Genomic DNA, 23,002 nt, shown 5'->3' with positions numbered 1-23,002 from the left:
GAGAAGTCTGCTGAACTCTGTTACGCCAGCGAGGGGAGAAATCAGGCTCTGACTGGGGAAGTTGGAGGGGAGAAAAAGCTGTACAGAAGTTGTTTTAACACCCTAAATAAAGCCCAATGGAAAGTAGCTCATTCTGCACTGGCCAGAAAACAGGAGGGCCTTTCTCCGAGAGTTCTGCAGCAGCAAGCAGGGCTTGGAGGAGCAGCAGAAAGCACATCCTGGTGCCTCTTGGCACAGAGGCTAAGGGAACTGTTGAATGAGCAGCTTGGTCTGTGGCTCTGGCTGACATCTCACACTTTCACACTAACAGAGAGAGCAGACCAGAATGAAGAGCCATGCAGTTGGGGACGGGTTTCAGGGAGAAGCTGCTGGGGATCCCAACCTGTTCTGTAGAGAAGATGTCTGAAATCACCCTTTTGGGTGCCCAAGCTCAGATTGTTTGGATGGTAGATTAAGCTAGTCTGGGGAGGGTCCCAACAGGTGGGGGAGCAGACACGTGGCTGGTGGAAGCCTTCCCCAGCTCCATCCCTACCGCTGCTTCCCAACTGACTCAACAGGGAGGCAAGTGGCACGGGAGCATCGGAACAGAGGGAAGTAAGGAGGTGGCAGAGTATGGGTGAGAGAGGAGGAACTTTACTCTGAACTGGTTTGAAGATTTAAAACTGAACTACCAGGACAGAGAGGAGAGCTGCACTGGACCCCATCATACATACACTGAAGTCCCTGGGAGCTGCAACAGCAAAGCACCTCTGGGGAAAAAAGGTGGCCCCTAACTTTAAGTTTCAGAGTAGCAGCCGTGTTAGTCTGTATTCACAAAAAGAAAAGGAGTACTTGTGGCACCTTAGAGACTAACCAATTTATTTGAGCCTAAGCTTTCGTGAGCTACAGCTCACTTCATTGGATTCATTCAGTAGAAAATACAGTGGGGAGATTTATATACATAGAGAACATGAAATAATGGGTTTCATAAACTATCATAGTGTTTATCAAGCATTCTTACAACTACAATACCCACCTGCTGAAGTGAAGAAACAGAGTGACAGAGCCAGAAGAGTACCCAGAAGTCACCTATTACAGGACAGGCAAAACAAAGAAAATAACAGAATGCCACTAGCCATCACCTTCAGCCCCCAACTAAAACCTCTCCAACGCATCATCAAGGATCTACAACCTATCCTGAAGGACGACCTATCACTCTCACAGATCTTGGGAGAAAAGGCCAGTCCTTGCTTACAGACAGTCCCCCAACCTGAAGCAAATACTCACCAGCAACCACACAACAGAACCACTAACCCAGGAACCTATCCTTGCAACAAAGCCCGTTGCCAACTGTGTCCACATATCTATCAGGGGGCACCATCATAGGGCCTAATCACATCAGCCACACTATCAGAGGCTCGTTCACCTGCACATCTACCAATGTGATATATGCCATCATGTGCCAGCAACGCCCCTTTGCCATGTATATTGGCCAAACTGGACAGTCTCTACGTAAAAGAATAAATGGACACAAATCAGACGTCAAGAATTATAACATTCAAAAACCAGTCGGACAACACTTCAATCTCTTTGGTCACTTGATTACAGACCTAAAAGTTGCAATTCTTCAACAAAAAAACTTCAAAAACAGACTCCAACGAGAGACTGCTGAATTGGAATTAATTTGCAAACTGGATACAATTAACTTAGGCTTGAATAGAGACTGGGAGTGGATGGGTCATTACACAAATAAAACTATTTCCCCCATGTTTATTCCCCCCCTCCCCCTCCACTGTTCCTCAGACATTCTTGTCAACTGCTGGAAATGGCCCACCCTGATCATCACTACAAAAGGTTCCCCTCCTCCCCGCTTTCCTGCTGGTAATAGCTCACCTTAAGTGATCACTCTCTTGTTACAGTGTGTATGGTAACACCCCTTGTTTCATGTTCTGTGTGTATATAAATCTCCACACTGTATTTTCCACTGAATGCATCCGATGAAGTGAGCTGTAGCTCACGAAAGCTCATGCTCAACTAAATTTGTTAGTCTCTAAGGTGCCACAAGTACTCCTTAACTTTAAGTTGCGGCCTCAGTCCCATACAGCAGCACTTAGCTGTGTCACTAGCAGGTTGCCTCACTGGAGCCCTGACCATTTTGAACTTAGATTAGTTACAGAAAGCGGGCCGATGCCTGGCAAACTTCACCTGTTTAGGTAGCCATGTAACCACACTAGTGCTTGCCTAAGGCAGTTCGTTAGGCAAGGCATTCTGGGTGCCTATTCCACAATGTACCAAAACACACTGCATTGGCTTGCGGGCCTCAGAAACTGAGGAACAAACAGGAGCTATTGCTCCACTCGTCCCACCAGTGATTCAGCTAGCCTCCTAGTTTGCCAGCCAACATTCCCTTCTCTGCTTCCCAGATGGACCTCCCTCCCATCCACGTCCCCACATTTCCATTCCCACCCTTAAGTCACAAATATGCCCCTGCTTCCAGCTATGCACTCTGAGCCAGAAATTCCACTCTGGAGTGCCAGCTGGAAATGCCAGTTGGATAGCCAGCTCCAAGTGCGTTAGAGCAGCAAAGAGGGGCATTAGTGGAGCTTCTCAGCATTAACATCCACACCTAAAAATGCCCCGTGGCCAGGCTGCAGCCTACAACTCCCCCCCAAATCTTAAGTCAGATGTTCCACAGTTGGATTGTTGGCTCAGGAGGTGGAGTTGGAGCCAGAGGCATCATCAGAGACCAATGGGAGGAAAGTTTGTCGGGGTGGGTGGGGGTGGGGGGGACCTTCAGTTGGAGAACAGATGAGAAGATTTGACAGCCCCATGTCCATTCCCCCTCCAAGTCCAGATGGACCCCTTCTGCTATGAGCAGTGCACTATGGGCCAGTGCTTGGAGGACTCTCTAGCCACAGGAGCTGTACAGAGTGAATGGATAAACAGCTTATAAGTGGTTCAGTTCTAGAAAGGTGGGCTGTTTGAACTGTTCTGTGGGCAGCTCAGCCCTCACCTCATCAGAGTCCAGGGGCTGGCAGAGCTACCCTCCTCACCAGACTCTGGCCTGCAGAGCTCTAATTCACTAGTCCAGCCACCCCCGCCCCTGCGGCAGAGGTTGCAAGAAGCCAAGATAGGAGTCACCACTTAAGTGTCTGAAGCTCAGCCTCCCCGTATATAGAGCGAGCTAATTTCTGGAGTTCCCCAGAGCTCAGCTAGAACAGCAGCATTTGGGAAACTTTGGGTTTTGTGTTTTTATTATGAAAAGTGAAGAAATTCAGGCTCAGAAAAGAAACAAAAACAGAGCATCCAGTAAGAGAGGAGCTAATTTAATTGGGGTAGGTGTCGAGAGAGCACACAGGTAGCTATACAACCCACTCCCACCTCACTTAATGATTCTGTTGGCCAATTGTGCTTTATAGGTGGCATCCCTTCCTGACCTCTGCAATAGGCAGCTGACACCCAGAAGCAGGATATTTAATTCCTGTAGATCTTATCATTGGATATTCACTTAGATTATATATAATCTCACACACACACACACACACACACACAGAGTAGGACAGAGTGTTTCCTGACTCCAACCATCATGAGTTGCTTGCCATCACCTCTCCCTTGTTTTCCCATTCCTTGCCTCCTTCCCCAGCACCATTTCAACATCGCACGCTGACTTATCAAGCTGTATCCCACTGCTTTCATAAACACTTGACACAGATCACCACCTCCTCTTCCTGTTCTATCTCTCCTAGCTAGATTGCTGCCCATCAATATTGACATTCCAACTCTGAGAATCACTGTCGGGAGTCAGCAATGTGCTATGGGCAGAGCCATCAGCCAGCAAGCCCTTAGGGTTCTTCTTGCAAATTTCCCATGGCTTTTTCATTTGTGAATTAGCCCTCTCTGTCTTACACAGGGGCAGAGCCTGAGCTGGTGTCAGTCAGTGTAGCTCCATTGTAGTCAGAGACTATTTGCCCAACTGATGCAGGTGGGGGGAGATCAGATTCCCATAGCTGGAGACAGACACAGGAAGAAAGTTCCAGGCTCAGTTAATCTCCCCACTCCAGGAAGCGAGAGAGATAACTGATGTCATGGCAAAGGAACACTGAGGGGTAACTTCTGGCCTGTGTTCAAGCAATAATTGGCTCTTGCCTGGCCTGCTGACCCTACAGAACATGGTAAGACACATAGGGAATGGAGTCTTTGAGGATTCATCTGTTCAGCTATGCTCTGGCACTGGAAGTGGAGGAGTTCTGGGGACATGCTGTCAGATGCTCTCCATCTCTTCCTTTAGTGGGATTATTCACTCCCTTTGCAATCAGCTCACAAGGCACCCCTGCATTCAGCAGCACAAAGTTAAACATTAGTTGTGAAGTGTGGCCCGTGATTGAGGGACAAAATAGCCACGCCTCCACCTTTATCATTGTTTAGAAGATTGAGGGTGGAATGCGGGGCCCACCCCACACCCATTTCTCTTCAACTGACCTTTTAAGGGTGGTTTCAGAGTAACAGCCGTGTTAGTCTGTATTCGCAAAAAGAAAAGGAGTACTTGTGGCTCCTTCCAGCTCCACCCCACTGCATTCTGAGCTGTCCCAGTTCCCTCCTTTTGAAGCATCGTTCATGCGTGGAAGTCTTGGTTTGCTTTGATCCACAAGAGCCTGAAGTTCAGGGTTGGACCAGAGCTCTGCACAGCTGGAGGCTCAGGCTGTCTTGGAGCTGAATCGGTCTGTTATGTGGGAGAGGCACATGTCATTTTGGAGGCCTTGCTGCAATAGTTGGAGCTGGAGGGTAGCATCTGTGTCTATCTTTTCTGACTAGAGAGTAGGAAATCCTCATGGATACCTCCCCCATTGTTTCTGACAACCCTTAAAATCCATTAAGAAAAATAGAGTAGGCTCCTTGGCCCGCACTGTGCAGCCATCACTTCTGGTGCCTGATAGAAGCAGGCTGCTGGAAGGCAAATGCAGCTCGCACATGCTCTGATCTTCACCCTTAAAAGAAAAGGAGTACTTGTGGCACATTAGAGACTAACAAATTTATTTGAGCATAAGCTCCCCACTGTATTTTCCACTGAATGCATCCGATGAAGTGAGCTGTAGCTCACGAAAGCTTATGCTCAAATAAATTTGTTAGTGTCTAAGGTGCCACAAGTTCTCCTTTTCTTTTTGCGAATACAGACTAACACGGCTGCTACTCTGAAACCGGTCCTCAAGTAGAACTACCTGTGTGACAGCAGCAGTGGGGAAAGAAACAGCCAAGCTTCACAGGGGTTTGGGTTTAGCTTTCAAAGAGTGACTCTTGGGAAAGGATTCAGAGTAACAGCCGTGTTAGTCTGTATTCGTAAAAAGAAAAGGAGTACTTGTGGCACCTTAGAGACTAACCAGTTTATTTGAGCATGAGCTTTCGTGAGCTACAGCTCACGTAGCTCACGAAAGCTCATGCTCAAATAAACTGGTTAGTCTCTAAGGTGCCACAAGTACTCCTTTTCTTCTTGGGAAAGGAGTTCCACATCTCTCTCCCTGTGGATAGTCACCAATCTGGGGTAGTTTAACAACTGGATCTTGTTTCACACACACACACACACTCTCCCTTCACCCATTAATGCAGCCACTTTCTTCATTTAGCTTGGACAGTGAAATGAGACAGCACAGGTTCACTTCCTCAATTCTCCAGCACCATAAAGAGCTTGTTGCATTTCAGCCAATACAGCAGGGAAAGAGTTAAATCTCTCCAGCCCCACCCATTAAAACCCTCACCTGTTCCTGAAATACAATAGTGTTTCCTCTCTCCATACCCACTCTTTTTTTTTTTTTTTGGGGGGGGGGAGAGAGGGGGGAGAAGAAAGAGTAGGAGTCTAAAATACTTGAAAAATAGGATCCCATCCTGCCAAAAAGCTGGTTATGTAGAGAAAAGATCCAGTCCCTCTCTGCAAAGCTGCTTCTGACAGACACAAACCAATGGTGCCCTGGTGGGAAAACTTCAGCCACTGGCTTGAAAGGAAGATTCTGAGGAGGAGGAAAGACTAGAGACACAGAGGTCATAAGTTCCCCTGCACAACAGGAACAGAAACTCCTATAGCATTGGGAAGCATGCCCTTCATTTGAAGGGCACAAATCCCCAGTACCATACACAAGAGAACGCCATTAGGAAGAGACATAAAAACTCCTTTAGTGGTCTGGAAGAGGGAAATGACCAGTGAGGTAGCAAAGCTTCGAGGTGACAAAGTTATATGTTAGTCAAGACCTGAGAAAACTATGAAGAAATTCAGAAGCATCTAACCAAGCTAGGTGAACGGGCAGCAGGATGGTAGAGGAAATTCAGCGCTGACAGATGCAAGGTAATGCATAGTGGAAGAAGTAATCTGGAGTCATACATACTGCTGGGCTCTAAATTAACTGTAATTGCTGCAGGATGAGACTTGGGTGTCATATTACACAACTCTATGTGAAGCAGCTGTCAGTAAAAGAATGTAGTAGGTTCAATAACAAATGGTATAGAAAATAGGATAATGCTGTGACAGGTTGGATCACAGAAACCCCCCTGGGAACTGCCAACTGATGTGCTGAGACTACTTCTCACCCGTTTCCCCTGCCAGCTTGAGGGGTTCAGTACCCTGCCTGGTTTGAGCCAGACACGCTAGCCTGCTACTGAGCCAGACCCAGGTCTGAACAACGTCCCCCAAAAGCTGCAGGCTTACCTGAAAACAGCTTAAGAAGCGTTCCTGTCTCCAACACTCAGATGCCCAAACCCCAAATAAATCTGTTTTACCCTGTTTAAAGTGTATACAGGGTAAACTCAAATTGTTCACCCTCTATAACACTGATAGAGAGATATGCACAGCTGTCCCGTCCCGTCCCCCCCCCCGCCGCAGATATTAATACATACTCTGGGTTAATTGATAAGTAAAAAGTGATTAAATACAAAAAGTAGGATTTAAGTGGTTCCAAGTAATAACAGAAAGAACAAAGTGAATTACCAAGCAAAAAACAAAAACACGCAAGTCTAAATGTAATACAGTAAGAAAGCGATTACAGAAGAAATCTCACTCTCAGAGATGTTTCAATAAGCTTCTATCACAGACTGGACACCTTCCTAGTCTGGGCACAATTCTTTTCCCTGGTACAGTCTTTGTTTTAGCTCAAGTGGTAGCTAGGGGATTTCTCATGACTGCAGCCCACTTTGTTCTGTCCCACCTCCTTATACATATATCTTTTGTATAAGGTGGGAATCCTTTGTCCCTCTCTGGGTTCTCACCCCTCCTTCTAAATGGAAAAGCACCAGGTTAAAGATGGATTCCAGTTTGGGTGACATGATCACACATCACTGTAAGACTTTAAGCCCTCATTCCTCCCAGCCTGATTTACAGGAAGGCCTGCAAGCAAACAGAGCCATTTACAGTCAATTGTTTTGGTTGATGGGAGCCACCAAGATTCCAAACCACCATTAATGGCCCACACTTTGCGTAATTACAATAGGACCTTAGAGTTATATTTTACATTTCTAGTTTCAGATACTAGAATGATACATTTATACAAATAGGATGACCATACTCAGTAGATTAGCTTTGTAATGATACCTTATAAGAGATCTTTTGCATGAAGCAATTCCAGTTGCATTTTATGAAAATATGCTAATGAGTGTGAATATAATCATATAGAGTGCAACGTCACAAATGCCTTTAGAGAAGCAGCGTGGTCCAGGGAATAGGGCACTGAGCTAAGTCTCCAGAAAACTAGGATCGATTCTTGCCACTGACCTGTGCGTGACCCTGGACAAGTCACTTCCCTTCCGTGGCTCTAGCTGATCTATTTAGATTGCAAGATCTTCAGGGGAGCACGAAAAGTACAGGACCTAGTATAAAGGCCCCCCCCCGGGTCTAGGCTGGGGCCTCTAGGTATTACTGTAATACATATAAGGTAACTCCCTTTATATAAACTAATGTGACACTGTCACCTAGAATACTGCGTTCTGTTTTAGTCATGCTCTCTCAGAAAGGATATGACCAAATAGAGGGGCACATGTCACACAGGTGTTTTTTTTTTTTTTTTTTTAAAAAGCCAGCCACCCTCAATGAATAGGATGCTTTCCCAGGGAAGTACCTTCACTTCTTCCAGAATCTAAGCTTTCACTTAAATATCATCAAGTACTATACCAGTCTAGTTTTTCACTGTTACAAACAAAAGCTTTGTAACCATGAACTGAGTGAAGTCAGAGCAGTGATATCTTCCTAAGCCTGCAGGCACACAGCTCTAGTGCTTCTGCTGCTGCTCAGAGCTTCCACAAGCTGCAGTAGAGTGAAAACTGACTTAAGGCCTTTTCACTTTTACTACTCTTTTTCAGGTGCTGTGGTAGCAATCCAACTGACAAGAAACTGATCAATTTCATTTTGCTAGGTCTTGGAGAAAATTCTGAGTAACAGCAAGGTAAGTGCTAGAGCTAGTCACTGGGGAAGCCCTACCCCTCCTGCAGCAAAAAAAGGCAAAGTTTATATAGCGGAAACATCTTCCTTCCAGCAGCCAGAAAGCTGAAGGAGGCGTCATGCCCAAACAGTGCTGACTGCACATCCTCTTGCAGTCTTTCATATCTGTTTGCAGCACAGGTGCAAGGTTGGGTAATGTTAGGAGGAGAAGGGGGAAAATATAGCAGAGGAAAGGAAATAGGAAATTAATATTGAGGCAATTCAGAAAGAAATTTAACATGGGCTATAATAAAGAGAAGGAGGAATTCAGGAATGGCAACTAGTAAGGACCAGTGGAATGCTCATTTCATGAGTTTTACCTGCATCCATCAAATATATTCAATTCATACTCATCCATGGTATTTAACCAGCTCTACAGCTGGTCTGATACTATTCAGAACATATTAACCTGTTAGAATAGTAGAATTAGTCAAATATATATATCCCATAGGCTAATCATCCCTACTAGCAAGTGAAATTTTGAAAACAGATGTAACAGAAGTGTTTGGGTTTTTTGCACTGCATTTAATAGTAACATTGTCAAACAGTACACCTGCTTTGTTCCTTTATGGTGCAGAGAGATGGCATCTGGAAGGGGTGGGTGGTAAAGGTACTTTTCACCCAGGCCATAGGCTTAGTCCTAGGGCTACAAGGTATCAGTAAGTTTTTCCAAGCCTGCCCATACTGGACAACTGTGGAATAAGATGCCCATCGAGAAGTTTCTTCCTAACCCATGCCAGGAAGAGGTTGGTTTATCTTCTCCAGTGTAACTGATGTTCTCATTAGCTATCTATGTGTCTTTTTATGGTTGCATGACACCTGCAAAGCCAGAGTTGGGAAATACAATATGTCATGTGGGACTACGTCAAATGCCTTACTCAAATCAAGATCACGTCTACTGTTCGCTCCCCCACCCCGGTGCACTAGGCCAGTAACCTTGTCAAAAAACAAAAACAAAGTGTGTGGACAGGAGTCCTTTACTTGAGGAGAGAGGAAGGAGAGCAGGAGTTTTCATTGGGCTCTTTGGTTCCAAGAGGAAGTGGAGTTGTTGCAGTGTTTAACAGGCCTGTCAAACAGTACTAAGACAAACCTTGGGAAATCACTTGGTGGGGGCACGAGAGCATGGAAAAGAGAGTCTCCATTTAATCCTGCGCTTCTCTGGTGGAACTGCCAACAAGGGAGCCAGTTTCACCACTTCCTACAGACCACTAGACAGCCATCAGACGGTAATGCGCTTTGATTAGGCCCAGCATAGGTTGGATTCTGACAATGGGAAGGCTTTGTATCCCAGCCAGCTCTTACTAGTAATGCATTTCACTAGACAACTACAGACTCTTAATAAAGAAGCTGCATTGTGGCCTGATAGGCCATCACATTAGTACTGTTCCCTTGACAGCTCTAGTCATGGGCATCAGTCTGAGTCCTCCTCATCTGCCTATTACCACTTATGCCAGCAACAAGGCTTCTGCAACACGTGGGCAGGGCCGACCTTACGGGCGGGCCTACAGTGCGAGGCTGCGGAAGGGCGCTCAGAGCCAGGGGGAATAGGTGGGGAGCCTGAGGGCCAGGGGGGCCAAAATACAAGTTTGCCCAGGGCACTATTTTCCCTAAGGCTGGCCCTGCATATGGGCTTCAGAGGCAGACAATCCAGGAGGCTTTTAAGTTACTTCAAGTTTATTTATTCTTTATTTGAATTCCCCCCGCCCTTTCTTATTTTCCATAATCAGCTGGATCCATTTACTAAATGCTAACAGAATCCCTCTTCCCCAACCCTCTAGGGAAGGCCTGCTCACTTTGTAAAGGAATGCCAGCTCACCAAGAGCAGCACATGCTAAAAGTCAGGTGTGGTGAGCTACAAACAAACTCTCTCTATACTGCCCTTTCCATGGCCTAACACAGCTGCTTAGTGTAGAGCAGGGGTCTCAAACACGCAGCCCACAGAGTTATTTCCTGCAGTCCGCCATAGGCACCGACTCCACTGGCAGCCAACCTCTCCTCAGCCCCCCTGAATGGGCCATGTCCCCGGCCCTCCGCTTCCCTCCCATTGCTTCCCGCTGCCAAACAGCTGTTTGGCGGCACTTAGGACTTTCCAGAAGGAGCGGGGACACGGCACGCTTAGGGGATGAGGTGGAGAAGAGGCGGGGCCAGGTTGGGGATTTGGGGAAGGGGTTGGAATGGGAGAAGAGAAGGGGTGGGAAGAGGCAGGGCCTCATGGACTAGATGAGCAGTCTGAGGTATGAAGTTCAGCATGTATGATTCTTTGCTATGAGAAGTTGGGAAGAATGTTAAAAGTGGCAATGTATTTTGTATGAATAGTTACTTTAAAAAGTTCCTGCCATTACAGCTGTGTTGATAGACTGTTAGCATAGATCATCATCAGTGTTACTGACCACATAAGGAATGGTTACAGGTGTTTAATACAAAGAGGGGTTTTAATAAAATATACAGTTTTAAAAAAGTTAATACATTGATTTTTATAGCATACTATATTACTCTTCATTTTTGGCTATACTTTTGTATCCTTGTATGAAAAGGTTTCAGTGATGCGGCCCTTGGGCCAATGTACTAGTCCTCATGTGTCCCTCGTGGCGATTTGAGTTTGAGATCCCTGGTCTAGAGCACCATTTCTCAAATGCGGCCACCAGGGGGTTTCCCTGCAGCCACGACAGCTTCCTGGGTGGTGATGGGGGGTGGGGCAGCAAAGCATCGGCCCCTCCCCCTCTTGCTCCTGGATGTGCCACTTTGCATGTTTCCAGAGACAGGTGGGCAGGGGTGAAAGTAACTTAACGGATTTACTGGTACACAGGGCAGACAGGTCCTGAGCAAGGTGTGTGTGTGGGGGGGACGACTCGCGGCTCTGGGCCCCTGGAAGGGGCAGTGCCTCGGGCAGAAGGGTCGGGGCTGGTGCCAGACTCCCCCAGCCAGCCCTTCAGCACTGCCCACGGCTCCAACCACTGGAACGGTAGTGGTAGTCGGGAGCCCCAGGCCCTTTTAAATCACCGGGCAGCTACCCCTTTTGCCCCCCCCTGCCCCCATCAGCGGCCCTCCTGATATGGTAACCTGTGTACTGGCAGCCACTTTCTTACTGGACCGGTTTACTTTCACCTCTGCAGGTGGGACACAATGCTGAAGGAGCAAGGGGAGTTCTCTACCTGGCGGGAGGGGGGGGGGGCTGGCACAAAAGGGGGAGAGGGCTTAATGGGGCTCAGACTTCAGCCCTGGGGTGGTTGGGTGGCAGGGACTTAGGGAGCCTGGCTGAAGACTAGGGCTCCAGCCCTGGGGCTTCAGACTCCAAGCCCTAGCCGCGCGGCAGCAGGTGCCAATCCCTGGCTCTGGCTGTGTGGTGCCAACCCCTAATCCCACTTGCGGGCGCTAACCCCATCTGTGCACTCTGACCCCCACCCCTAGTCACTGACTCCGGGTGACCTTGAGCTCCAGCAGCTGCCGGCCCTGGGTGCAGATCCCCGGCATTGGACTAAGGCACTGGCGGGTGCTGTCTCCGGATGCTGACCCCTAGCCCTGCGGAAGCAGGCACAGGCCCCAAGCACCAGCCCCAAACACGGCAGCAGCCAATCCTCGGCTGTGCGCCCCGACCCCCAGCCCAGGCTGCTGACCTCCTGGGATGTCAACCCTGGGTTCTGGCAGGTGCTGACCCTGGGCACCCATCCACAGCCACCAGCCCTGAGTGCAGATCCCCAGCCACACAGCAGCAGGCACCAACCCCAGGCTTTGGCAGGTGCTGGCCCTGGACGCTGACCTCCAGTCCTGGTCGTGCAGCAGCAGGCTCCAGTGGGTGTGTCCTGGGCCAGCAGACTCCTAGCCCTGTCTGTGCAGCAGCAGCTGGCACAGACCCCAAGCACTGACCCTGGGTGCTGACCCTCGGCCCGGGTTGCACAGCAGCAGGTGCTGCGTGGCATTGGATGCCAGTCCCTGGCCCTGAGCGCCAATCCCTGGCCCTAGCCATGCAACTGCAGGCACCAAGCCTGGGCTCCAGTAGGTACTGACCCAGGGTGCTGATCCTCTGACCATGCGGTGGCAGGGCCCCCCCGATCCATCACCCCTGGCTTCTGCTGCTTCACCCCTCCATCCATCCTCCCTAGCCTCCGCCGCCTCACCCCTTACCCCTCCATCCAGGTCTTAGCTTGCCAGGACTTGCTGTAAAAAGTGATATTAAACATACAAATATCACTTTTCACAGCATTATTTTTATTATTGAGTCCAAAAAAGAACCCTACATAAATAAATTACAATGATCTTGATAATGAATATTTAATTAACTTTAGGAAAAACAAGTAAGTATTTTAGGAAAAAAAAAGTGCCAGGGTCGCCATCAGCAAGAGTTGGTGGTGGCACTCTTAGGCCACCAAAAAATTTGTTGTGAGAACGGCTGGTCTAGAGAAATTTTTACCCATCTCTGACTCAACAACAGCAGCACAGCGAGGGGCTTTTTTTTGCGTGCGCGCCTTTGCAAGGAAAACATCCTCTGTGATCTTCACTCTGGTGTGTTGCAAACTGAGTGTGTTACAACAGTCTGCAGTTGGCACTGAGAGTTAGATGGATTTGCAGCTTTGGAATAGGAAAATACATCTGTCTTTTTTTCACCATCTAGATCCTCTCTGCTTCTAACCAGGGCCAGCACATGTGGACCTTAAGAACTGATAGTCAGCCATACTGCTAGCCACAGAACATTCAGGAAAATTTACCCCTTGCCTGGGCTCAGTGTGGTGCATATCACCATAGATGTACAGCATTCTTTGTTCTTCCAATGACCCATTTGCCCTCTATTACAGCAATCAAGAATATCACCAAAATTGGAGGCCTTGCCAGGAACCAGCTGGGAAGATCCCTGTTGTGTCAGCTGCATACACACTTTGCCTTACCTCTGCCACCAAGTATGTTCTCGCTTTGCTGCATCATGAGCCACATTAACTATAATACACCAGTTTGAGATACTAGAGGCATAAGCACCAATAATCTCTTCCTGCTGCTTCTGCTTGAGCATAGCAAGTTAGGAATGGACTATAAGAAAGCTGGCTATGAAGTTTGCACTGATCTGTTGAGTTCCTTTTAAAGGGCAGCATTGCACAGTATGTGCGTTTTGGCAGCAAGCAATCATTGCAGAGGGGAAATCAAAGCTGAGAAAGGAAAGGCCATTTAGTACACCACCCTGCTGATAAAGAACCTCTTCCCTGTTTTACAGGAGAGCCTACTACTGCTGCTGAGCATGTTTCACTATGAAGCGGAGAACAACTGTGCCCTATTGGACTGTAATCCCTGGCCTTACCTTGTGGATTCAATAGACTGCTCCAAGACATAGCACTTCAGCAGCGACAGACACAATGTTACTGAGACAGCTATACAGAGCTAGGCCCACGCACAAAAGGCCTCACATGAGCCCAGAATACTTGAGTCACCAGAAAAAACTTAGTGTAAGAACAATTCAGCATTGGTGCCCAGACAGATTTCCACACACACCCCCTCCACCTTCTATGGGATTTTTTTCCACTGGGGAACATGCACGTGTGTTTTCAACAAGCAAGAGAACAGATAAAGGCCACCCCCTTTCACTGTAGTGAAGGCCTAGTGTATTTTTTTTAAGTCATCTTTAGAAAAAACTGAGTGCACATAGCCCTGTGTTCCTCCAGCTACAGCCAGGCATTTAGTGCTCCCTATAACAAGGAAGATTTCAGGTGCATTCCCACCTATGAACATGAGCGTGTTCACCTGGAACATTTTTTAAATGGACACCATATGATGGAAGAAATTCCATCCCCCTCTGAACAGAAAGACAAAATGTACGTAGAGCAACTAGTTTGCCTCTACTGGTAATTCAAACAACAAACTCACTATAAACCTCAGCCCAAGCTATCTCCCTATTGGCAGTTCCTAGAGTTTTCCCCAGCCCCAGTTCTGTGTCCAAAGGAACTCTCCTACACTCCCTTACATCCAGCATGGAGTTACAGAGTCACATTTGCCATTATGAGTCAGCATCTCCCAGTAGGATTCCAACACCTGCTACCAATCTGGGTCAACAAAACACCCTCATGCCCATCAGACACACCATATCTGCCTGAAAAAAAAATCTGTTACTATCATTCTAAGCAACACTTCAGATTACTAGAACAGAAAGGGATTAGAGAGGGGCAAATATTTGTCCTTTGCCTCCTCCGTCCATGTTATTGTCTGTATACAGGGGAAACAGTGAAACTGGCTATTTGTAGGAGTCTTTCATACACATAAAATACCTTAAAGGAAAATGCAGTTGTAAAGCCATTAAAGTTACCAGAGAAAGTACACAGACAGAGCCACATACACAAAAACTAGTGTGCAATAATTACAGCTCCAGGCCTGTACTGCGCTAAACAGGGCCAGAGCATGAGTCAAATGGGGGGGGGGGGGGGAGGTCTGTTGACAGAATGAAACTGGTGTTGCTTTAAAGCTGTTACTTGCTTACTGATTACAGTGACAAGTTTAATATTAGTGTGGAGAAGAAAGTGAGGATCTAAGCTCCTTTCACTAAGAGACAGGTATAAAATTCTAGAACCAGCTTTTCTAGAGGTGCTTGTACACATGGATATAGACAACTGAGGGCCTGAGGAACTTCATTAATAATGAAAGAATCAGTTTGGAACAGCTGCTCTTATCTCACTTAATTAAAAGTGGACAAGTTTAGTCATGGTAAAAATACTACTCAAGTTATATTCAACAGCTACTATTTTTGAGCTCTACCCTCTGATAAGAGAGTTGTCTGTGCTTCTAGTTTATATTTTCTTTCTCCCCAGTCTAGGAGTGCAGGTGCATCTCCAGCAGGAGCAGTTAACACAATGGCATGATTGCCACTTTCAAGCTCTCTCATAACAGCTCCTATTAGCCTGCTTCCAGGCAGGCTGAGGGAACTCCAGTGACTCCTCCACATAGCTGCGATCAGAGTCGGAGGAGGGGAAGCTGGGCAGCCCCAGGAGGGACTGGGGAACAAGACACTTATCTGACTCCCATTCAGCCTAGCCATCCATGCAGCACTGAGTCACCCCGGCACAGAGCAATGTCACCGCCAAGGCAGAAAGGAGAGGAAGGAGGTTGCGGGAGTTAGAAACAGAATAACCGTTTAGACAGATGTTTACAGGAGCACAAAAGAGTCAGCAGGACCCATCTGTGACGACCCCGCACCCCGGCACAACTGCCACACAGACATCTGCTCCCCCTGGGGCCGGAGCTGAGTGGCAGGGGTGTCAATCAGGAGGGAGCCCACCGAAGCCGTTGAGTGCCACCTGCTTGGGGATCAGGCCTTTGTGTCTGACAGAGGGAGAACACAAGGCAGGAAGCAGCCGCTTTGCGGGGAGCGGAGGCACCCACGCCGCAGAGCCGAGCTCGCTCCCCAGGACCGGCGAGCTGGCTGCGGCCAGACAACGTGCTACAAAGCCGCGCCACCAGTCAGCAGCCGCCCTGCCTCCCCGCAGCGCGCTGGGGCGATCCCGGTGCAGGAAGGGGACACGGGCGGCCTCTCACCCGCCCAACGCCTCGCTAGGAGCCGCACCCCATCGCGGCAACAACACGCCCCCCCCTTCCCCGCGCACACGTGTTCTTGCAGCCCAGAGGAGGCCGGGGGCTCTCTAGCAGGGTCTCGACTGGCACCCACCCGGCCATGTAGCCGCTGCGCTCGGCTCCCCGTGCACCCACGCGGGGACCAGCCCCCCCCGGCTCCGCGCTCCCCCACTCACCTTGCCGCTGGCTGTGCCGCCGCTAACCCCGATCAGGAAGGGCTCTTCGCCGCCGGGCTGCTCGTGCTCCTGCAGGCTCTGCTCGCTGTCCCCTGCCATGCTGCTGCCGCCGCTCAGTCTCTGGCTCACCAGTCGCCTTGGGGGGCTGGATTTATCTGATGAGTCAAGGAAAGGCCTTCCTCCCCGCCTGGTTCACATCCCCAGCGTGCGGCTCCCTGCCAGGTGCCTGCTACAGCTGCACATGCTCCCGCCGCCCGGGCTGATGCTTGGGTTTGCAAACTGGCTGGGGCTCAGGGCCGCACAGACCCAGCATCCATCCGCCTTCCGCTCACTGCCTCCTCCAGCTGCTGCGGACGGAGGACAAAGCAGAACGTGTCCGGGTAACGCCTCCTACAACACCTGTGCTCAGTTAACCCTCTCTAGCACTGAGGCCCTCTACTCCAGATTGACCGCACTGTGAGTTCTGTTGTGTTATGGCTCTGAGGCGTCAAATCTTCCAAATATCCTACTTTGCTCGCTTCACCCCAGGGGTGGGCCCCTTTCATTTCCAGGGGAGGCTGCCCAGGGAGGACACCCTGGGTTTGCACTGAATGCATTTGATGAATTCATTCTGTTTACCTACTGCCCTAAATCAGTTGAGAGCAGCCCTTTAGGTATGAATTTCCCCAGGCCATTTCCAGAGATCAAAATCAGCTTCTACTGGAATGCTCATGATAGGAACTCAAATGTCACCAATCCTAGGTTCATCACCCTATCCCCCCACAGCCCTGATCCAAGCACTTATGTGCATAATGTATGTACTTAACTTTACACACATGAATAAACTTAAGCATGATCAGGACCCAAATTCCAGCACTGACCACTCAGGATATGAATTTTGAGAGAAGGAAGCATTGAGAGGAACTGGAGTCATCTGTTCATTGGTGCCATCTCTCCTGTCCCCACATCCCTGCAGAGTGTTTCTTGTAATGTCAGAGGGTCCCACCTCAGCACCAGTTGTGCTCTACTGCTAGTGCCAAGAAAGGAAGTGCTATAGGCAGAGAAACAAATGAGAGAGTCCAGGAAGGGTGATTTCCAATGGGATTCCCATGACCCCATACCAACTTTAAAGCTATGATTGGGGGCACAGTGCCAAGCACAAGGAACCATTACAAGTTTGTAACAAACAATATAACAGTGCCAGAGCACTTCAGTGCTCTGGGCATTACTCAGGCCCAGATCCATTGCTTTCAGTGGAAATTAGGCGCCTAAATACCTTGGAGGATCTGAGCCTTAGCTCCATTTCCCCCATTGTAGCCATCTCTGTAACTATGTCTAGTATCTTCAGGTCATTTAGCTCTCCTTGTGCCCACACAGACCTGCACCAATCTGTGTGTGGAGACAGAGAGCAAGATGTCTACCATGCCCATGACTTTTTGCACTGGCCATTACACATTTCAAATTCTACCTTCTCTGAGGTCAGAGTTTAGTTTCTCTCCCAGATGCCCACCATTGAATTTCCTCACCTATTAGTATCCACAGTCCAATTTCTGTCTTAAAAGCAGGGATTCTTTGGCACACAAAAGAAATTGAGAAAACCATGAATAAAAAAAATAGGATCCTGTGTTGTTAGGATACTATGAAAAACTAGGCCAAGCCAGCACAAAGTTTGTTACAAAATACAGAAATATTACCTATGGCATATCACAATAAAGGTTGTATCCCAGCCTAAAGTTATCTTTCTTAACGATATCTTAAGACCCCTCTGTCTTAAAAAAGTGTGTGTAAGCAAGGCCAGGTCTTCACTACAAACTTACATGGTATAACTACGTCACTCAGGAGTGTGAAAAATTCACACCCAAGTGATGCAATGATGCCTACCTAACCCCCGATATAGACAACACTATGTGGACAGGAGGGCTTCTCCCATCGACACAGCTACCGCCTCTTGCGGAGGTGGTTCAACTACACTGATGGGAGAAGCCGTCCTGTTGATGTAGTAGCTGCAGCGTTTTAAGTGTAGACCTGCCCAGTATAACAAGAGCTCCTTCTTTCAATAGAAAATATACATACATTTTGTCTTTCCCCAAGAACTAAGATCCAAATCCTCAACGGTATTTAGATACCTAACTCCCATTGAAATCAATGAAAGTTAGGTGCCTAAATACCTTGGGGATCTAGGACTAAATTCTTTGTAATGGAGATGATAGGCAGCACACTACATCAACTTTCAAAAACAGTCCAGAATGGTAAAATGGAAGCGAATCAAGTTCAGGTACCAGTTTGTGCTACATATAAAAAACAATAAAATTTCCTGTACACATGCTAAAAGCTTACCAAATCTCACCTGTCAGTCTTATGGGACCCTAGTCAGCCAAAGTCTTTCCCACCCTTCCACAAGGTTTGGGCCCCTACTGGACAGAAGGCCCTGTCCGTTTGCTGGATCAGAAAGAAGGCCCTGAGTCAGTTTAAGTGCAGCCTTTTCATACTAAAAGTCCCTTCTTTGTCTGTTGGTCTCTAGAAAACCCAGTATGAACCATATATGCAAGCCATCCCCAAGGGGTGCTACTGCTTTGGAGATGTTACAATCTGAGTGATTCATCTTAACACCCCCTACTGTTTTCGGTCCCTGAAGGAGCCATGGTAACCTATCTGCGGTAGGTGTATACAATCCCTGGCCCACAGTAATACATACGCTGTAATACAGTATTACATAACTGTAATACAATATGGTCCCCAAAGATACTGCATGCAGTTGCAATATCCATCACAGATGAAAGCAAATGGAATAGCAGTGTTCAAAAAATGAAAGGATCCCTTACATTTAATGTTTATTCCTATGAGAATAACGGAACAGATGTTAAGAAGGGAAAAACCTGAACATTGTCAATAAACAGCTGGAGTTTTAAAGCACAGATATTGCAAATCAAAAGGGGTCAAGTGTGGCTTTGCACAAGCCCCACATATGGACCAGTGCATTGTGTTACCTGACAAGCACATCAGGAAGCAGCTTGTGACTGAGGAAGTGAAAATGGCCGAGAATCGAGATCCTCTAAGTATTTAACCACTTGATTCCAATTTATTTCAATGGGAGTTAGGCATCTAATTATCTTTGAGGATCTTGGCCAAATGTGCCTACTAGTCCCCTCAGCTCCAGGTGAGGGGGAGAATCATACTCTTTCCCAGCTTTATACCTACACATCCCCCAACACTAAGCGTTGCCTATTCCCCATCTCTTCCTGCCCACATGTGCAGAGAGAAGGTATAGCAGCCCCTTGAGAATGGGAAGCTGGTGCAGGGAAGCAAGTGAGTGCTTTTTGCTCCCTTACTCCCTTTTGCAGGATGGGCCACAATCTGGCCTTAACTTCGATGCCTTTGTTTTGATAGTATTGTTACCCCTTTTGACATCAGCGGTTGGCCAAAGTTTGGGGCCCTGCGGGTTTTTTCCGCTAGGATGGGGTGAAATATTTCTTTGATGTAATCCTGTTTATTTACAAAGAATGTACAAAGTCAGGTTTCCCAGAACACGGCAGGAATCAAACAACAGCTTTGCTCACAGCTTCAAGATTCTTTTTGGCAGCACCCACCTTTAAAGCTCTTTCTAGACTTTTCTCAGGGCCACACACTGTGCTTGTTCAGGCCACCCGTGTCTTCCTTGCTGTCTTCTCTCTGCTTCTCTCTCCCACACACATAACTCCACCAAACAATACCCAACAAGAACCCTTCACCCACATCATGCTAAGTCTTGAGCAGACTCACGTGTGCGTGCCTACGTTCTGGTTTGAGGCCCCTATTGTTTTGAACATTTATTCTGAATGAAGGACTGCTGCTACATTCATCAGTTTCAATGACGTTCTGCCCAACCCACAACAGTATTAGGCCTGGTCTATGCTTACAATTTAGGCCAACATAACTATAGTGCTCAGGGATGTGAAAAACCCAGCACCTACCCCACATTGTAGATGCAGTTAGGTGGATGGAAGAATGCTTCCATTGTCCTACCTACCTTCGTTCAGGAAGGTTGAGTTCCTACAGCAATGGAAAAATCCCTGTGTATGGCCTGGTCTATGCTAAAAAGTAACACTGACCTAATTATGTACCTCAGAGATATGAAAAATCCCCACCCTGAGCAATGTAGTTAAGTTGACCTAACCCCTGGTGAAGACCACACTAGGTCAACAGAAGAATTCTGTCAACCCAGCACCACCTCTCAGGGAAGTTGATTGCCTATGCTGACGAGAGAACCCCTCCCATTGGCGTAGGGGCTAGTGTCAACACTGAAGCGCTGGAGCTGTGCTGCTGTAGTGTTTCCAGTGTAGACAAGCCATAGGCCACTAAAACACCCATAATGTAGACATGGCCTTATTTAGGGTCAGATTCTGCTACCCTTACTCATGGTGTGAAGTACCGGACTGTGCAAGTAGTAGAAGTGATTTCAGTGGGCCTATCACACAGCATGAATAAGGGTGGTGGAACCTCCAGACCCAAAGGGCTAGATTGTACTTTCAGACACAGACCTGACGAGGATCAGTGCATAAACTGCATGTCTCCAGAAGCAGCCTCAGGAGGAAAGGTGACTCAAAGACATCTCTTGGAAGTACTACTTTCTCTTGGTTCCTCTCTTGCACAAGGGGAGTAATCTACTGATAGCCTATGCCAGCAGCATATTATAACAATCCCTTATCCCTCACATGGGGAGGCAGACTCAAGGCTCCAATATTCCCTACTCTTCTCTGCCCACTCGCTCCAAAGAATGAGTAAACGGGCACCACAGCACCTGTTTTCTTTTGCGCACTTAAGGTCCAGGTAGCTTCTGCAGGGTGGAAGGGGAGTCTCCCCCTCATGCCCCTATGCTAGTCCATAGTTCAAGTCACAATCTAGCCCAGTAAGTGGATGAAGTAGATGCACTATATTTGAAAAGTGGTACTAAAAGTGGTACTGTCTTATGAATCACTCTTGAAATTACTTCAAATTGGCTTGAATAGGAACTCTGTCCTGTGGACTGAAAACCGGCTGAAGGACCATAAACAAAGGGTAATAACAATGTATTGAGTTATGGGGAGGATTTTAACAAGTCAGTGTTGGGTCCAGTCTTATTTAATACCCTCATTAATGATCTGGAGGAGAGAGTAAAGAGAATGATGTCACAGATGACATTGAGGTGGAAGGAACTGTGAATTCCAGTGATCACAGAGAAAATAATGAAAAGGAACCTAAGGCCTGAATCAAACCCCACTTAAACTACCTTGACATTGACTTCAGTGGCCTTTGGGTCAGGCCCTTAAAGAGGATAAATATATAGAAATAAACCAACAACATGAGATTCAATTTAAAAAAAAATGCAGAGTAACACATCTGGGGAATAATAATCCAAAACCCTACCTAAAAGGAAGAAAAAACTTGGAAAAGAGATAGAAGATAAAACGGCAAATTAGATATGAGTTTGCAAACCCAGGGTTGTGAGTTCAATCCTTGAGGGGGCCATTTAGGGATCTGGGGCAACTATGGGGGATTGGTCCTGCTTTGAGCAGGGGGTTGGACTAGATGACCTCCTGAGGTCCCTTCCGACCCTGATATTCTATGATTCTATGATGCAAAAATGACACAGCTGTAGAAAGGCCAGTTAAAATGCACAGGGTAATCATTTCACAGCAAGGTAAGATACAGCTCTAATGTGACCATACCTGAAATAGAGTATTTTTTTTTTTGAAGAACAAATTACCAAAAAGATATTGACAAAACTGGAGGAAATTTAGAGAAATCAACAAGAATGACTAGGGAGCTGGAGGGATTGGTTTATAAGAAGAGGCATAAAGAAATAAAGGTTATTCCATGGCCACAAAGTGAGAACTAAGGGGGATACATGTAGAAGTAATGGGATGAAACTAGGAAAAAGAAAAATTATGCTGGAAAACTTTTGGGGAATCTCTCCACAGAAGTTCAAGAAGCCACCCTGTTCTTAAAATTAGACTGTCCAATACAAAATGTAAGGTAGGCAACAATCCCTCATTGAAGGAATATGCACTGGGGATTTGTCATCTATTTCTAAGACTGCGTCATGGTGGAAACATTCCCTGATTTTCACCCAAGATGATCCGGGGACTAATAAGGCATTCAGTCCTTGAGGAGGAAGCATGGGCCAATGGTTCAAGGGCCTGCACCATACTCAGGAGACTTCGGATTTGCACGGGCTCCCTGGTGCAAGTCACGTAGTCCCTGTGCGTCTGGGTTGCCCACCTATGAAGTGAGACTTGAGACACTGGGAGGCGCTCAGCTGACGGGGGGCCATGCACGTACCTAAGGCAGCACTGGGCTCTCCTGTGACAGTCCGGGAGCTCTCCGCGCTGCCTGCCGGCGGGGCGGGTCCCGGGAAGCACCCTCCCGCCAACAATGGCATCAGCACGGGACGCTGAGCAGCGCTCGCGGCCCGGGCTCCTCCAGGAGGACAAGGCTCTGGGGAGGCCCGGGGCTTAGCTACAGCAGAGCCCCTCTTCCCATCAGACTCCGCCGGGCCGGGGGGCACAGGGGGAGCTCGACACTCGCCAGGGCCTGGCGCTGATAACACGTCGCGGGCGCCAAGCGGGGCTCGCTGCGAGCTGGGCCCGGCTCCGCGATCCCATGGGCTGAGGGGGAGGCCGCGGCCCGGCCGGGCACTCAGACCAGCCTGGCGCTAGGCACGCTGGGGCCCGGCGCCCTCTGACCCACGGGCTGCAGAAAGTGCCCCGCGAGGGGAAGGCGCGGGAGCGGCAGGGCCCAGCCGGGGCACCCGGGGCGGCTGCTTCCAGCTTGAGGGGCTGAGCGACGGGGCGCCGGCGCGAGGCGAGTTTACCGCCACTATGGGCAGGCTGCTCGCCTCACCTGCGCCGCGCCCCGC

General features: G+C 48.2%; 1 protein-coding gene across 4 annotated transcripts in view; it reads right to left on the bottom strand.

The window, feature by feature from the left end:
* Positions 1–23,002, bottom strand: part of UCK2 (uridine-cytidine kinase 2) — a 40,456-nt gene extending 17,454 nt beyond the window's left edge. The window contains exons 1-3 of one of the 4 annotated variants that reach the window (XR_005226371.2): positions 22,426–22,907; positions 17,022–17,179; positions 16,150–16,300 (exon numbers count right to left, since the gene is read on the bottom strand). Coding sequence is in view for 3 of the 4 variants with exons in the window: in XM_043521553.1 (XP_043377488.1) it covers positions 16,150–16,298; positions 17,020–17,062 (192 nt within the window). In the remaining variant the exon portion in view is untranslated. Of the gene's footprint in view, positions 1–16,149; positions 16,497–17,019; positions 17,180–22,425 lie in introns of all 4 variants that reach the window. The other 3 variants (XM_043521553.1, XM_027823592.3, XM_007061179.4) reach the window with 3 other exon arrangements.

Source organism: Chelonia mydas, chromosome 8 (assembly GCF_015237465.2).
Source record: "Chelonia mydas isolate rCheMyd1 chromosome 8, rCheMyd1.pri.v2, whole genome shotgun sequence".
NCBI lineage: Eukaryota > Metazoa > Chordata > Testudines > Cheloniidae > Chelonia > Chelonia mydas.
This window is presented reverse-complemented; position numbering and strand designations above follow the sequence as displayed.